Raw genomic sequence first — 15,295 nt, forward strand, 5'->3', positions numbered from 1 at the left:
TAGCAGCCGAGCGAAGGAGGCGGCTGGTGCCACTCTTGCGATTCGGAGCCACGTGTGCCCTGAGAGCACTGCAAAAGCCCCAGGATTTTCAGAGGCAGAGGTTTCACGCCCCTTGTCTAAGGTCCTGAGGATGGTCTCCAACCTGCCTGGCACCACTGGGGTCCCTCCCGCAGGGATTTCCCTCCCCAGCCTGTCCCACAGCCAGCGAGCCCAGACCCCTGTGCTCCCCCGTGGGATGATCCTGACCGCCTCTGCCAGCACCTATTCGGCTCTTCCCCTCCTGGGCCTGGAAAGCATCCAGGGTCCAGCCCTGGGCAATGGGTCTTTCTGGCCACTTTCTGCTCTCCTGAATTGACAACTGTGAGTTTGAGCCCTGAATCAGCAGAGCTGCGTTTGCAAAAAAGCTGAGTCCAGGGGAATTCCCCGCTGACTTGTCAGAGTGCAGACACGGGAGGGCAAAGGCACCAGGACAGTCCCCAACTCCAGACACTGTTTGTGCCTGCAGAACCTCAGGAATACTGCAAACCACCAAGGATCAGGACTTTTGGATTAGCCACAGTTCAGCTGAATTGCCAGTGAGAGACAGGAGTGGGGCTGCGCTGCAGGATTTTAGTGTGTGAGCACAGGGACGCAGTGTCACACGCAGTGTCAATGCCTGAGAGCTTTTTGCTTTGTAGGTTTCCTGACCAGGGCACTATAATTCATGGCACTGTTATCCCATGGTATTATAATCACTTATTTCAACTGCACGGGCATGAAACCCCAGAAGGGATCCTTTCTGTGGGTCTGATTTTCCATCCCTTTCTCTCTCCTCTGCTCACCTCCTGCTCTGCCCAGGGGCCCTGGGAGACACACATATTGGGATCCCCCACATCGCTAGGGGAGCAGGGGGGATGGCTCGGTGACCGAGAGTCAGCTCCCATCCTCCTGATCAGCTGTGTTGGTACAGACTTTGCTCTGGTGTGAATGCTGTCTTTGGGCACTAGGCAGCGATGAAGGAGATCCTGAAATCCTGCCCTGTAACACCTCTCACCTGCCTTAAGAGAAAAAATTACAGGAAAACTCAGTTTAACCCATAGATACCAGGGCTGCACACTGGTGTGACTAGCAAACAGCGGCAGCTGATGTGTGGGTGGACGTATGCCTGTACGGCTGTCCGTGTGCCAGCAAGCAGCAGAGCCGGACCCCAGCCCCACTAATACTGCAGCCCATTTCTGCTAAATCCAGGGGCAGAAAACAGGCTGTCACATCTTGAGCATGGGTGGCGCTGGCTTTTATCTCGGGTTGCAGCGAGGGTGACGAGGAGCTATCTGGCACGGGGCTCACAGGGTGTGGGCGGCGATGGGCTGCCCGCAGGTGATAGAGGGGGAGCTGGGCATGGCCAGGGCGGTGGGGTCCCAACCAGCCTCTGTCAGGCTGATAATTGGGTGTTGTGCTACATTGCTGCGGCCGGGGATGCTACACCAGCCCAAGCACTGCAAAGCAAGGCAGAGCCCTGCTCTGGGAGAAGTGGTGCTGCAATGGTGCAGCACGGTCCAGCAGCAAAGCGTGCACCGCGCTGCGATGGAGACTCGTCACACACCTGGCCACAGCTGGAAAACCCCGCCTGGCTCCCTCAACCCCTCTGCACTCTGGGAAGTGCTGCACTGACCATGTCCCTTGCTCAAGTTGTCCCACTCGGGTGTCCCCTACAGCCCAGAGCTCACATGGGCTTGTTTTGCAGCCCAGGCAGAGGTTCTGGTAGGAGGGCACAGGCTGGACCCTCTTGCCAGGAGCCTGTGCCCCTCTTGTGCTGAGCAGATGAAAACCCCAGCGAGGGTGAGGGGTGAGAGCAAACCATCAACTTGGTTATAGGCAGGAAAAACACTGCCTTAAATGAGACTGTCTTGGAGACATCTTGTCATGAATAAAAAAGCTGCTTTTTCCTATTTCTGCGTTGCTTTTGCCCAAGTTCTTGTGTTGAGGGATAACTCAGAAGCTGTTTAATTAAATCTTTAGCTTTTCCCTGAATATCCTGGCTCCTATGCCTGACCGTGTGCCTCTCATCCCTTCACCTCACTCAGCTCTGAACCCCCCATAGCCTGTGATGCTAGACTGGCTTTGGGGCTGGGTATGTCCTGGTGAATCCCTTTACAGGGATATAGGGACAGGGATGTATGAACAGGGTCAGGTCACATCTCCTGCGGTGCCCTGGAGGTCCTCTGTGCATTTCTGTTGCAACCAGCCCCCAGCCTCCAGACAGCGTCACCTGAGACCCAAATTTCAGACCCAGATTTCCTACAAAATTAAAGCAATACAGGCAAAAAGGTTGTAAACCAGCTGAAACACCGAGGCCCATGCTTGCACGTTAAGTAAGTCATTATGTGGCGTGAAATTCAGGCCAGAGCAGTCAGAGCAAGGGGTGCTCCGCATCTCTAGGAGTCAAGCCTAAAGGGTACAAAGGGTTAAACCTGGATCCTGAAATTAGAGATCCACGTTAGGGGCAGAGAGGCATTCATTTAACCTGCAGTTATATTTTCTCTTAGTTTATTGTTACGGCACAGAAACAACTTGAAATGTCTTTGTGTTGAAAGCAGAGTGCCTCGGGCGATGAGCTACAGCTAAATTAGATAACTCTCCTTGCAGTAATAATATGAAGCTCTCTGCCTGCTTGCTGTAAAACTCCGATCTGCTCCAAATCTCCACTGTGGTGCGCCCGTACCTCTTCTGTTTGTGGTCTTTCCTATTCTCCCTTTCCCTCCTAAGGAAAAAACTTGCATTTTCAGAAATTCTCCTTGGCTTTCATGTTCAGGCTCGTAACCAGACAGTCCCAGCCAGGGAAAGTTGTCTAAGTTACGGTGACAGACCAGCCTGCTGCTGCTCTGCATTTCCCTGAATTCGTTGCTGACCACATCCTGAATGGGTTTAGAGCAGCCGCCCTGCTGGTTTCCTCACGGCCTGTGAACATTTTGTAAGGCTTTGCTCTGGTCCCGAATTTGGGGTTCACCTGGGCAGTAACCTGAAGTCCCCTTTTGCCCCAAGCACCATTTCTGGAGCAACCCTTTATTAGGTATCTGCATTAGCAGTGCGGGGGGGCAAGGTAGCTCTGGCCTTCAAGTTAAATCAAGGCACCAGTGCTAGACTGGACACAGCCGAAAGGACCAGTGGGATAGGAGTAGGCTGAAGCTCATATATTAATTTACAGCCCAGAGTGGCTGTAAAAGGTCATTGCTATTATTGCTTTTATGGACTCTCCACATCCAGAGGCGTACAAGTCTCTGATATGACCCTAACCGGATTAGCTGGCTGATTCACCTGCTAGTATTCCTTTTCTATGAGTGCCCATCCTACGGGATTCAAAGAGTTTAAAGAATTACTGTGGGTATAAAAGAAGCCATTAAAAGGAATCAATACAGAAAAGTAGCACCAAACGAGCTGGAATGACTTCGGACTCTCTTCCTCCTCTCTTTCCTCTGCCTTCCCCCTTCCCCTTCCCCTCGGCTCTTTGTGGCCATCATTAACCATCCTGTGCAGAAGTGGTCCTGCTCCCGCATGTGCACCAGCAAAAACAGACCCTGAAGGGGTCAAAGCGTGGGACCAGGACCTGACGTTTCTCACTGCAAGCCACGTCTCTGCCTGCTTTTCTGCAGAGTCCAGAAAAACAGCATTTATTAACCACAGATTCTTGTTAATAGTAATACTGCAGTTAACAGTCTCCTCCAAGCCTCTGTGTTTGAAATTGTCCTGCTTGTCCCAGCTTCGCACTCCTCCTGCTCCCTGCCACCCCTCCCCGAGCTTTTTCATGCTGGTGGTTCAAATGCATAAGAAAAGCATCATTATCTTTTCTCTTTTAAAGTTCAGCTGTGCAGAGCTGAAAATGAGACTCCTATCACAGATGAGGCAAATGCATTGCTAATAATAGACCCAGATGTAGCTTGGATTTTATTTTCAGTGTGGGTCTGCCAGGAAATGCAGATTACAGGACGAGAGAAGTAATAAATGAAAAGGCCATGCCAGGTCATTTATTGTCATCCCCCAGCTGAGCGTACAGCTGTTTTGGTCAGCCCTGTGCTCCGTTGTATGGGCTGGCTGACTCACGTGATGTGAGTATCTGCCTGTGAATTTAGGGTTCCACATATTTGATTTCACTCTTTGAGTCCTGTCTTATTGAAAACTGACATTAAGAACCAAGGGCGTGTGACCGTGTGTCTGCTCTTTAGGTGAGGAACTAAAGCAAGCGCTGGCCACCTGCACGTTACATTTATCTGCACTGAGCAGCCTCTGCTCCGCATTCTGTTATCAGACCACTCCGGTGGCTGCTGAAAGGGGCCTGTGGGCCTTGCCTAGGATTCAGAAATTCTAAAAAATGAATAACGCCTCCTAGGACCCTGCGGCAAGGAGCTGAAATGTGACTACAGACGTGAACCACCCCAGCTGGATCACAGTGATGGGCTTCTGCCACTGCAGAGATGAGATCAATGGACCAGTATCGATCTGTAACTGGAATGGGACAGAGGTCTGGATGAAACCTCCCAAACTGCCTGCAGACAGACCCAAAGTCCATGGTCTTGTCAGGGTGCCCTACATCTCGTGCATCCCGGCTTTGCCTTCCAGAGCATGGGAGCACAGCTTCACCTGAAGCCTGAAAAGCAGGACGACACCCGTGTGGTTCAGCGGGAAGGTGACACCCAGAGTCAAACAAAAGCCTTTGGTCAGACCTTGAACTGGTGGAACTGGTCTGGTTGTAACACGGCAGGTCCTGCTATCCTCGTGCAAGGCGTTCCATTTCCCAGCAGGGAGAGGCCAGTGTTCACACTGTGTACACATTAGAAGAGCCGAGGAGCCTGCCCCCAGGCCCGGCCTGCCCCGGCACCGGCATCCCGCACAGGTATTCCTCGAAACCTGGAGCGGGAGGAGGTGATCTCTGTGTCATTAACAACAAGCATGGCTGCACATCCGTGGATCTCCCGCACGCGGTTCGGATGTGGAGGAACTGGACTGACAGGCCGATGTTTTCCACACTTTCACCTGATGAAAGGTGCCTGCTTAGGAAAACCGACAGGGGCTTCTCTGCGGGTCTGTGTGTCCAGAGCTGCAGAGCTGCGGCCGAGGGCAACAGCACTCAGCGTCCCCAAGAGTGTGCTCCCACGCAGAAGGGTCTGTGAAGTGCCTAAGTTCATAAATCAGGTTCATCTGTCCCATCAGAGAAATATCCCTCAAGTTTAGAGAGCCTGTAAGTCCTGCAGAGGACTCAAAAGTTGGGTGCTGCCGGCATGAAGCTGTTGTGCAGCACCTTGCACATGGGTCAGTGCCTGCTGCAGGCTGCAGGGCATGGGGTGGCATGTGCGTGCCTGTGGTGAGCAGGCGGTCACAGCAGGGAGGGGAGGGAGATAAGAGGGTATTGTGTCCTGAGCCTGCCTGTTAAGCAACTCACTGGGCTTTTTCCTTGAAGACCACACCTCACTGCAGACTGACCACTCCATGGATAGACCGACCCACCGCTGGTGGGGACCCCCACCCCGGCCCCAGCCAATGGCCCCGCAGCGCAGGACGGGGAGGAGCTGCCGGCAGTGGATAAAAGCCTCCGTGGGGTCTGCAGCTCAGCTACGGGGTCTGCATCCTCCTGCAGCTCTGAGCAAAGCCGCCTGCCACCATGGTGCACTGGTCAGCTGAAGAGAAGCAGCTCATCGCCAGCGTCTGGAGCAAGGTCAACGTGGAAGAATGTGGTGCTGAGGCCCTGGCCAGGTAGGTCCAGCTCCCGGGCATCTGCTCAGCTGCACCCTGGATAGAGAAACCATGGCAATTGCATTTGGGAGCATTAATGTGTCTGTGTCTGCTTGTGTCCCTCCGTCTCTCCCCAGGCTGCTGATCGTCTACCCCTGGACCCCGAGGGTCTTTGATAACTTTGGCGCCATCATCGGCAACCCCAAGGTCCGTGCCCACGGCAAGAAAGTGCTCACCTCCTTTGGGGAAGCCGTCAAAAACCTGGAAAACCTCAAGACGACCTACGCCAAGCTGTCCGAGCTGCACTGCGAGAAGCTGCACGTGGACCCCGAGAACTTCAGGGTGAGCTGCGTTCAGGGCTCGACCCTCTCTCCCTCCATCCTGCAGAGTATCTCAGTGCCTGGAGGATTTCAAACAAGCATAAATGACATATATTTTAGTTACCAAACAGAAAGGGGCTTGCTTGGATGGAAACTGGGGGAGGGGGGAAGGTTGGGCATTTGATAGTGCCAGGGAAATGCCAGGCTCCAGGTTGTGAGGGGTTTGGGGACAAATATAGGGAGATGCTCTGAAAGCCTGGAGGCTCACGCAGGCATGGCTTGAGAAAAGCGGGAGAAGGGTGCAGAGAGGCCAAGTGGGTCTGGGGGTGGAGAGCATGGAAGGAAGTGCCCGAAGGGTGCTGCCGCTGTGCCGGTGCCATGTGCAGCCTCTCCCTGGCACCTCCCGGCCCCGGGGGTGGGGATCACTTTGTCTCCCCTTTTTCCAAGGCTGACAGACATGGGAGGAGAGGGAAAAGCAAGTGTGGGATAGTTAGGGACTGGACACTGGTGGGAAGAGATGCAGACTGGGATTAGAGACAGAGAGGACAGGTCTGAGCGTGGGGACAAAGTCAGCAGATGAGGGAGAGGAGCAGGAGGGGAACGAAGCAAAAGGGATGATGGTGCAGGGGGGTGAGAAGTCACCGTGGGTGAAGAGAGGGAGCAGTTCAGGCTGGAAGGGATTGAGGGGGCTGGATGTGGCTGATGGCCTCTGTTTCAGTCTCTGTTTAGGCCTGACTTTGGGGATGTAGCAGGTAGAGCTTGCACTGACCTAACCCTCAAGTAGGCATGGCATTTCACAGCAGAAAAAAAAAAAGAAAAAAGACAGAAAAGGCCTGAAAATAAAGTCTAGAGGCTGGAAAAAGCAGTTGTGAGATGAAGCAGAGACAGAGGAGGTGGATACTGGTGCATGTGGTCAGCACAGGACTATTTTCCTGCACAGAGGATTCAGCTAAACGAGCTTCCCTGGGTCGCAGCCTCCAGGACCCACCAGAGCAGCTGGGTTCCCTCCAGCCCTGGTCCCTTGGTCCTGCGCAAGGCGAAGGGGTGCTCAACACCGTGCTGACCTGATTTCCTTCCTTCTCTTCTCCAGCTCCTGGGAGACATCCTCATCATTGTGCTGGCCGCACACTTCACCAAGGACTTCACTCCTGCCTGCCAGGCCACTTGGCAGAAGCTGGTCGGCGTGGTAGCCCATGCTCTGGCCTACAAGTACCATTAAACCCTCCGGAGGCAGATGTGTCTGTAACAGTCAATAAAAACCCCACATTTTCTGGGCTTCTTAATGTGCTCCGGTGTCTCTGCGGCTGGCTGTGGGGTGGGAGGGAGGGGGCAAGGGGCATGAAAGGAGGAAGATGGGCTCCGGGCTGGTGGGAGCATCCTGCTTCAGAAAGGCAGGCTGGCCAAAGGGGACGCTACTTTTCCTGGCTATTTGGGCTCTCTCCCAACGGCATCAGCCTGCTCGCTGCTGCCCTTTCCTGCCTGCCCGGCAGGGCTGGTCATGGGTCTCCATGCACAAAGTGATGCTGGGCTGCCCCGCGCATGTGGAGCTCCAGTGGGACATCTGGGGTTACTGGCCTCTAAACCACCGATGGGCACGTCCCAGCCCACCTCTGACCTCTGAGCTTGCTGAAATCACCGGGGGGGGATTTCTGACCTGTTCTGTGCAGAAGGCCAAGCTGCAGGGCAAGCAAGGGCCCCCTCTCAACCTGTGATGCATGCAAGGGTATGAATTTGTAGAGATTCACTGAAGCCAGCTTAGATTAGGCAGAAATTTGGCCCTTCGTATTTCAGTATTGATGCATTTTTAAGAAGTGGATCAAAAGCATTTTCTGAATCAGCAATGAAAATGCTCTTACCATTACTCTTGTGCATTTTGATCAGGATACGATATCTAAAAGAAAATGTGTATGATCCCAAGAGGAGGGGATGAGGGCAGCTTTTAAACAGGACCAATCAGATCTTTTTTTACTCAGATTGGCATAATGGAAGAATGTTTTTTCACTGGAATGGAAGGATTTTGCCTAAGCACATCAGTTTCAGCAATGCTTTCCCAGGAATAACTTAAAAAGCAACAAGGACAGACATGTCGGTGTCTCAGAATGATGAAACCCTTGTTTTGCATGATTTAGGAATAAATCTTCTGCCTTTCTCCTGACAAAGCAAGGACTTGCACTTATGACCCCTTTATCCTACACAAACAGCCTATCTGCCAGGCAAAGGATCCAGCTGGCAGTGCCGAGAACGTCCTGGGCTGGGGGAAAAGAAAAAGAAAAAAACCAGAAACCAGTCCAACTTTCCTGCAGATGTCGTTCTCCTTTCAGTCGGCAAATGGATGTTTCAGCATGACTTCAGGAGGTAAGACCGTTCTCAATGTCTTGTACCAGTTAGCACAGAAGTGCAGTTCAAAGCCTTGGAAGTTGCCACCAAACAGAAAAGGTCTCCTGCACTCGAGGCACGGGCGGAGATAACATTAACAAAATGACGGTGGGTGCATCCAGCAGCACACGCTCTGTCTGTTCGTGTGTTTACACCTCTGGGTCCCAAACCAGCAAACGCTTGCACAGTGGCTGTGGATCTCAGCAATATGTTTTCGCCCCAGTGTCTGTGAATGTCTTAATTGTTCTGTTCCTCCTCTCCCACCCTGTGCCTTGGACACATCCCAGTGGAACACGTCCTGCTCCCTGACTGCGCGCTACGGCCAGCACCTGGATGGTCCTGTCGGCCTTAATCTGCAATTAGCGGTACAGGCAAGGGGCAGGGTGCAGTGCTGGTGTTGCAGAGCCAGCGTGCCAGGCTTTCCAAGTGAGAGTTGCCCCTCTCCTGTGTGAAGCAAGAGCAAAGTTGTGACCACCAACAGCCCAACTGACCCCAAAGCGGGGTTAGAGGCGAGCCCTGGATGCAGGCTAGAAGAACTCCGTGGCAAGCCTGGTCTTGAAATGATACTGCCTAGCCCCAGCAGTGTCGCATCAGTAGTTTTACCAGCTCTTTACAGAGGAAGCGGTGTCAGGATGCCTCCTTCCTTTGGAGCCAGGGAATGGAGCAGCACAGGGGAAGCGGTTCGACCGAAGCACCTCCAGCAGCTGGAGGGAAAGCAGGAATCAAATGTGATGCTCACCGTGAGCCCCAGGATCTCCGCATGGTGCAAACAGCCTTTCGGAGCCCGGAGTCCCTTCGAGGTGGTTCCAGCCCTCCACGGCCTGACCAAGGCAGGGCTGGCTGACACACATTCCCGTTTTGCTGTCTGCTGCTTCCTCTCCCGGGGGAAGGAGCGAGCTCCTGCCCTCAGCTGGGGGACCACAAGATGCTGGCACATGGTGGGATGAGCCCGGACAGGGATGTTCAGCTAGGAAAGGAAGATCACAGCAAATAAAGACATTCTCGAGACCTACTGGCTTAAGACAGAAGAAATTGCGTGTTTCAGAGGAGGGAGAAGAGGCTGGCCAGGATCCATAGCAGCAGAGGCTGGATACAGCTGCCACTCCTGCTGATAAGGCCTCTGGTAAAGCTTGGCACGGGACTGCTGCAATCAGAGTGACCAATAAATTCTGCTTGTTCCAGAAAGGCTGTCACCGTAGCTGCCTTTTGCTGTCATCAGGATGGTTAATATATAAAAAGGGAAGGTTCCCATCCATGGAGGTGGGCATGGCCCAGTGTGGGGCCAAGAGATGAAGAATGACTTAGGGGATCTTCCACCCACACCAAAGGGAACAGCCAGCTGGAAGGATGCTGGAGGGAAGAGTCTTGAGCATAGTTAAATCCATCCCAGGCAGACAGCAAAAGGGCCCCTAGCTTTCCTTCTGCGCACAAGCTGGGGATAAGCATGCTGCAAGGTACTGCTGTGGGTGCATGAGGGGAAAGGAGATCTCCCTTTGACTCTGTGAACTGGAAAAAAGCGACAGAAATTACCTCTACTTGGCACGTTGTGATGAACATTTCCCCTACCACCCCGTGCCACCAAACAGCCCCCTCAACACACAACCCCTGCGCTGGCAGCTCTGAGCATCCAAAAATTGCCAGCCAGGCCTCTGCCCCCAAGCCATAAAGCAGGTGATTTTAAAATGTACTTAAAATGAACTTTTTCTTACAAAAATGGATGAGATGGATGGATCCCCTGGAGAAGCCCCAAGCAGAGCACAGGGCTGGGACTGCCTGGGCTGCCGTGCCTTTCTTTTTTGCCAAGTGTCTCTCTGCCGTCTCACAGCGTACAGGGCTGCTTACAGCGGTGCTCGTGGTGTCCTGGCCAAGATCACCCTGCCATCCTTGCAGGCACCTTCGGGGCTGTATCTGCTTGACTGCCAGCTCCTGCCTCTGACGGCGTTATGGACTGCTGCCCGACTGCTGTAAACAGCCTCTGGGCCTGCCCAACATACCAGGTTTCCTTAAAATGTCTTTGTGGCTGACTAATCTTAAAACTAAAAAGCCCTTGGAATTCTTTCACAGGGAACTTAATCTCATGCTTTTTCCTTCTGTCAGCTGATAACTGCCCTGTGGCATGAATGCAATTGCTGGAGATGATGTGAAAAGCACTTTGAAGGAATCACTTGCCAGGACGGGACGATGTTCTCCGGCAGGGACACCGCGAGCTCGGGAGATGCTGCTGCCCACAGCAGTGAGCGAGGAGGAGCCATGTAGGCTGGGGAGGGACAGGGCTGAAGGATAAGGAAGGAAAAATAAGGCGAAGCTCAGCAAGCCCTAGGAGTTGTTCATCCTATGCTTCTTCTCTTGGTTTAGCATCTCACCTCACGCCTGGGATAGGCATTTGAAACTGCCCTCGTGGGATGGTGCATCCGAGCTGCTCTGGTGCCGAGGTACCGCAGGACTGATGACACCAGTTCACCAGTCCTCCTGCTAATGAAGAATCTGGAAGCTGTGTCCGCAGATCAATTTACTGCCTCCTCATTTCTTATGTCTATATTAACTGAGAAAGCATGTGCATGAACCAATTTGCACACATAGCAGAACTAGAGTTGCAATTAGAGACTTTAGTTTAAGGTTAGGACACCAGTTACAGCTGAAGGCAGAGCTCAGTACCTGACTGTATCACAGACTTCTTGCATGATTTGAGTGCATCAATCCATCCTACAGTGCATCAGGACCTTCTTTGCAAAATTATACTAGTAAGAATACTTTCATTCTTTGACAACCTTCCCTGTTAGTAGGAAACACCTTGGATCAAGATGCCCTGTCAAGTAGGAGGGTGGAAAAAAGTCACAAATTTTGAAGATATCATAACTGCAGGGAGTAATGGTATTGACCAGAGGTAAGGCTGGAAGAACTTACTGACAGTTTTATTTGGAGCAGGCCGACAAGAGACAAGATAGAGCTCTTCAGATTTGTAAAGGCGGTTGCCAAGAAGACAAGAGGACAGACTTCATCCTGCACGCAGTGAGAGATCATCCCTGCAAGGGTGTTTCTTAGGGCTGAATTTTTTTATGTGAACAAGCAATTTGATCAAGACAGATCTACCAGCAGTAGAAATGCTGCTTTGCCAGGACAGCCTATTTGTTTTGGGGTATGAAGTATGCTACATATCAAAAGAACTATTTTTTCCAGTATAAGCAGTGTCTGCACTCAAGAGTTTGTCAGTGGTAGTGCCTGATATAGCAAAACCATCCAACTTTCGTCATGCAGACAAGGTTTTATTGCATATTTCTTCTAGCAGTCTGAAAAAATAAGCATGTTTCCCTATTTGGTTCTGCCTTTTATTTGGTGTACACCCCATTTCTGATTTGGTCAGGCTCAGAACTGTGCTCCAAAGCCACACAATTATTAGAGAAAGGGACAGTCATCAGCCCCATACAGTAACGAGGCATTCAAAGTCTAAACTAAAATGAATGCTGTTTTGTCCTCTTCCTGAAGGACCAGCAGATAAAATTAACATTGGACTGGTTTTGCACAGTGCAGCCTGGTCCTAAACTCCTGCTGGCGTCAGGTGGGACTGACTGTCCACATGGGTGACGTGTCCGGCTTGTAGTCCTCATAGGACTAAGGCTCTTGAGACCCGAACTCAGAGGTGCCTTTGAGGTGGATCCACTTCCTCCGATGACAGGGAATTGCACTAGAGATGGGAAATAGGAGAGCTTAGGCTCATAACAGCACAGACAACAACGATGGACAATGATGATGGACAACAACTCTGAAGCTCTTTGCTAGGACAGGCAAGAAAGGAGGCTCTTGAATTTAAAGCGTGGGGCCTAGCTTTGGGAGTGATCATTCAATCCTTGTTTCCTGGTAAGCCTCTGGTCCTTCAAGCTGGGGTGGATGATGCCTAGAGCTGTTCAGGATGAACCCCAGGAGCGCAGGACACCAATGCACCATTGAGTCTGGAAACACGGTCAAGGCGGAGACTGCAAACTCTTTGAACGTCACTGCCCGTCTTCTTGGGTCTGCACCGCACACTCAGCCCCCAGCCTGGCCTCTGCAAGACTGGAAACCCATAGCCGTGGAGGAGCCGCGCAGCTCCACCTGCGCCTGGGGCTGCGAATACAAGTGCATGGGTATGAGACGATGCTTGTCCACTCAAAGGCAGAGGGGGGAAAGGGCCTCTTTTCCCCTTGGGCAGCATCCAAAATTGCTATCTTTCCTTGCACAGCCCAGCTCCCTCCCCAGCCCCAACCAATAGCTACGTGAACTGAGATTAGGACAAGCCGTTACTAGTGTATAAAAATCCCTGGGGCAGACTTTGGCTCCACTTCCTCGTCATTGTTCAGGGAAGCCCCAAGGCAAACCCTCTTGCTCAACACCATGGTGCACTGGTCAGCCGAAGAGAAGCAGCTCATCACCAGCCTCTGGGGCAAGGTCAATGTGGCCGATTGCGGTGCCGAGGCCCTGGCCAGGTAGGTCCAGCTCCCCGGCATCTGCTCAGCTTCACCCTGGATGAAGAAACCACTCCAATCATGGGAGCGTTAACGTGTCTGTGTGTCTGCTTGTGTCCCTCCATCTCTCCCCAGGCTGCTGATCGTCTACCCCTGGACCCAGAGGTTCTTCGCTTCCTTCGGGAACCTCTCCAGTGCCACCGCCATCATCGGCAACCCCATGGTCCGTGCCCACGGCAAGAAAGTGCTCACCTCCTTCGGGGAAGCCGTCAAGAACCTGGACAACATCAAGAAATGTTTTGCTCAGCTGAGCAAACTCCACTGCGAGAAGCTGCATGTGGACCCTGAGAACTTCAGGGTGAGCCGTGCTCGGACTCCAGCCTCAGCTGGGCAGAGGTTTCTGTTCTCTGGAGAGGGCTTTAGGGGTCTCTGAGGTGTCTGACAGTCCGCGAGACCTAGAGAGAAACCCTGAGGTTGCCTGAGCCTGGGAGGCTGCTGAGGGCAGCGGCAGCAGACGGGAAGGGGGGGTGAATAAGCATATTTGGGGAGAATAGAGAGGAGTTATGGGGCTGGGATCTGTGAGAGGAGGGACCCAGGCAGGTGAGGTGGATGGGGATGAAATGCAGAGTCGAATATGTGCCGGTAGGAAGCAACGTTGTCTCGGAGCAGCCAGAGACCAGGAGGGAAGAAACTGAGACAGGGTTTGGAGGGAAGAGCTGAGCTTGGCTGTGATGGAGTTGTTAAACCAGGAGAGAAAATAAACACAGCCACTTCAGCAGAAGGAGGAGATCTGAGCCAAGAGAAAGCAAGGGTGGGTAGGGATATGGAAGGAAAGGATAAACCCAGTCAAAGCAGAGGGAGGACACTGCACAGCAGGCAAAGGAAGGTGTTCGGGGAGGAGGATCCAGCACATCCAGGCATCCTGGTGAGTGCCAGAGACGCAAGCTGTGCAAGGAGCCTGGAGCTCTGCCCGGGGCTGAGATAAATCCATTCCTTGTTTTGCGATGAATTCCTCAATAACCAGCATCCACGCGCGGACACCTGGGTGGTGCGATGCGGGGGGGGGCGGGGGGCAGCACTGGGCTAACGGCTTCTCCTCCCTCCATTGCCAGCTCCTGGGTGACATCCTCATCATCGTCCTGGCCGCCCACTTTGGCAAGGACTTCACCCCCGCCTGCCAGTCCGCCTGGCAGAAGATGGTCCGTGTGGTGGCCCACGCGCTGGCCCGTGAATACCACTGAGCCTCCCGCAAGCATTCGTGCCCGGAGATGCTCCCGGCTCACGGGGAAACATCTTCTGGTTCTGCTGGTCTCTAATTGCCAAATAAACACCAACTGCTTCAGCCATGAAGAGGTGTCTGCCTCTCTGTGGGAATGGGGTGGGGGCCAGCCCGGGGCGCTGGGGAACGGGAAGAGGATGCTGACACACACGGGGTAACGTGAGCCACGGTCTTGTCCCTGAATACGTGCAAGTGAGGCTTGTCTAAGCTGGAGAATCCAGGGGAACATTCAAGACAGAAACCAAACAAAGACACTACAAAATACAAACAGAAATACGCCGGTGCTTTTTTGAGACATCAGGTAACATCGTTGGGTTTAATGTTTTAAGCCTTTCACAGATTAAGTGGAACAAAACTTTGTACAAAAACTTGCAGTGAGATTCGGTCCATCGTTTGTAACTTCCTTCATGGAAGGAAAAATGCTTTTTTTGTTGTTTTTTGTCTAAATCATTATCATTCTCAGATTATTAAAGGCAGAATGTAGTAGACACAACTATCTATTATGACAAAAAATATGCCAAGAATGATAATTTCATGTACAGCAAGGACAGAGCATCTGTTTTCACTGGCCCCTACATCTAACTTTCCACAAACAAAATGAAATTCCCTGAACAGTCTCCATGCCACAGAGGACCATGGCCCTCACCAGCCTCCTGTCCTCCTTTCAGGCTCGCAGCATCCCCGCAGCAGCGAGAGCAGCTCAGGGACATGTTTGGAGTTTCTGGGTGGTGAATTCCTCCGGCCCCCCTGCCAGGGAGAAGGCAGAGCAAATGGCTCCAGAGCAGGTCTGCAGTAAACACCGCACTGTTCAGCGTGGAGGGCTGGGGAGCAGTGTCACCCCCCAGGCCTGGCCCCGGGGTCCTTTGGCCAAGCCCCCTCCCGAAGTGAGCAGGCGGAGGAGAACCGGTGCAGCCATCAGAAACATTGGCAGCCCGCAGCCCACGTTGCTCCGCGGTCATCCAGACCCCGCTGGACCAGCTGGCGTTCCTGTGCGCTGCCTGGGTCCAGACCCACGAGCTCCATCCCCGGCCCCGGTGCCTGCATCCCACCCCACCACCTCCAGCCCGCTCTGCTGATGAGACGTGCAGCCCCAGGAGACCCAGCTGCCTCTCCCAGCACTCGGGAGGACCACTGCTCCGCCGGCTGCCAAATCGCCGGGTCAGGCGCTGTCTCCTGCT

At 53.0% G+C, this 15,295-nt stretch overlaps 2 protein-coding genes across 2 annotated transcripts; both read left to right on the forward strand.

The window, feature by feature from the left end:
* The first annotated feature begins 5,632 nt into the window (after nt 1-5,632).
* On the forward strand, nt 5,633-7,242 carry LOC104082312 (hemoglobin subunit rho-like). The gene is made up of 3 exons (XM_009585394.1): nt 5,633-5,724; nt 5,841-6,045; nt 7,114-7,242. The coding sequence occupies exons 1-3, from the start codon at nt 5,633-5,635 to the stop codon at nt 7,240-7,242; spliced, it is 426 nt and encodes a 141-aa protein (XP_009583689.1).
* A 5,518-nt stretch (nt 7,243-12,760) lies between these two features.
* Nucleotides 12,761-14,184, forward strand: LOC104082313 (hemoglobin subunit beta). Its single transcript, XM_009585395.1, has 3 exons — nt 12,761-12,859; nt 12,974-13,196; nt 13,951-14,184. Exons 1-3 carry the CDS (start codon nt 12,768-12,770, stop codon nt 14,077-14,079), a joined length of 444 nt encoding a protein of 147 aa, XP_009583690.1. The 5' UTR covers nt 12,761-12,767; the 3' UTR covers nt 14,080-14,184.
* The last annotated feature ends 1,111 nt before the right edge of the window (nt 14,185-15,295 follow it).

The sequence above is a fragment of the Fulmarus glacialis genome, unplaced genomic scaffold (genome assembly GCF_000690835.1).
Source record: "Fulmarus glacialis isolate BGI_N327 unplaced genomic scaffold, ASM69083v1 scaffold5019, whole genome shotgun sequence".
Taxonomy (NCBI): Eukaryota; Metazoa; Chordata; class Aves; order Procellariiformes; family Procellariidae; genus Fulmarus; species Fulmarus glacialis.